The 1,902-nt window shown below is 33.0% G+C and overlaps 1 protein-coding gene across 1 annotated transcript; it reads right to left on the reverse strand.

Moving 5' to 3' along the window:
• Positions 1-7: 7 nt before the first annotated feature.
• LOC109592005 (uncharacterized) lies at positions 8-1,896 on the reverse strand (the record flags this gene model as incomplete). The annotated part of the gene is made up of 7 exons (XM_020007584.1): positions 1,702-1,896; positions 1,332-1,660; positions 1,034-1,278; positions 766-987; positions 507-717; positions 381-448; positions 8-328 (listed from the first exon to the last, which is right to left on the reverse strand). Coding segments are annotated over exons 1-7 (1,580 nt in total), but the record flags the coding sequence as incomplete, so codon positions are not given.
• Between the last annotated feature and the right edge of the window lie 6 nt (positions 1,897-1,902).

Raw genomic sequence — 1,902 nt, forward strand, 5'->3', positions numbered from 1 at the left:
CTCAAGCTCTTCTTTCTTTAGTCCTTGTACTGATGAAGTATAATGTCCATATCTCAGTCCTCCACCAAAATAAGGATTGCCACCAATAACATCATTGCACTGAATCCAAAATTTAAGTAGATCAGTCACAGTAATAATTTGAATTTGGCATAGGTTTTGTTGATCATTTGACTTTTTGGGACATGTCTTGGCTTTGTGAAGAATGTGTATAAAAAGGGAAATAGTATTGTTAACTAAAATCTTTGCATTTTTTGAATCATTCAACCTGTCTTTAAAACTATCAAGAAGGCAATAAGCAGCACTAGATATGCAAGAAAGTTCATCAATACTAAAAATGATACCATAAATTCAAATATTTGTATCTTACTACTATGCTATACCTGGTTATTTCTGTCTCAAAAAGTCTGAACATAATGCAAGCTAGTGGCTTTTTGAAACAAAATTCCATCTAGAGTGTACATATAACACAGAGCATGCTTAAATTGAAAATACATGGCAATAATTACTTTATGATCAGAAATTGATGACAGCCGCAAATTATGAGTTTCTGAATGTAAATTGAGTCTCTCGATAAGCCAAACAATCGCTAAATGAAGAGGGAGTATGTCACATAGTAGACTTGTTTCTTTTCGAGGACAAATATAGGGTACTAACATCAAGAGGTGCGAATCAAATTGAAATAATCTCTGAATGTCTCCAGTATTTTTCTCAATAAATCTAAGAAATAATCTAAAATTGTGTCATCATTCAACTATTTTCAAATACCTTATATCATTCAAAGTATGCTTTAGTTTTGATAATAATAACAAAGGATTGTCCCACTTTATTTCATTTAGCGAGGAAATTTTTAATTGCTGATAAGGCTCAGAGGAATCAAATAAGAAATTATAAAGTGGCAATGCTTTGATGATGATGATTGCAAATTCTGGTTTTCCAGATTCAATAAGAGCACTTAGATAATAAAGAACAGCATCAGTAATATAATTCCTAATAAAAAAGGCATAATGTTTTGTTAATTAATTTCAAAACTAACTTCGCTTCTGGTGTTGTAATCATGCTTCTCAAAAAATTCAGCTCCTTCTGTCCATTATCTACAGTCAAACTCATCACTTGCAATAAACTCAATTTCATGTCTGGTGTGATTTCAAAAGGATGTACTTTTATTAAATTCCTTAGACAACAGGCAATTATTACACCAGAAACAACTCGATTATGGGATTCAAGTGTGTCTGATGTAAGCAGCTCCAATGCAATGCATTCAAACCACTCCTTGACATACTATGTTAAATAAAACTTAAGTCTTGATCACTGTTAAAATTATAGAAACTTACTGGGCTAACTTCCTCCACGAGCCATTTATAACATGGATTATAGCTGGAATCAACCCACTGTACATACATACACTTAAACAATGCTACACATCCATCTATTGCTCTCTGAATGTTATATTCTGAGCCAAATTTTCCCTCAATAAGAATATTCTTTATGGGTTGCAAGTGAATATCCATACACTGAGACCTCATTACAGCAGGGGTAGGAACAGTAATTGTATCTTCAGATTCTGACTTCCACATATAATCCCAAACCTTCCTGACAACATTCCTAGAAGTTCGTGCCTTAACTTGAGGAAGGATCATCGTGTCAAACTGCCTATAATAGCCTAAAAAGAATTATAATAATAAAAAGCAAAAAATTCTGTACCTTCTTCTTTTAATTTCTCTTGAGGAACTTTTAATACTCGATTCTTACGAGGATTCTCATTAGGAGCCCCATGTAAGTATTCAAACTGATGGCCAACTTTTCTCACTTTAGGGGAATACACTACATATTTGTACGGTAAACCATTCTTTAGATGCTCCTTAAAAAACTGACAGTCAACATTCATAGTATACCTGAGAGCAT

This window comes from Amphimedon queenslandica, unplaced genomic scaffold (genome assembly GCF_000090795.2).
Source record: "Amphimedon queenslandica unplaced genomic scaffold, v1.1 AMPQUscaffold_6588_Cont21455, whole genome shotgun sequence".
NCBI classification, from domain to species: domain Eukaryota; kingdom Metazoa; phylum Porifera; class Demospongiae; order Haplosclerida; family Niphatidae; genus Amphimedon; species Amphimedon queenslandica.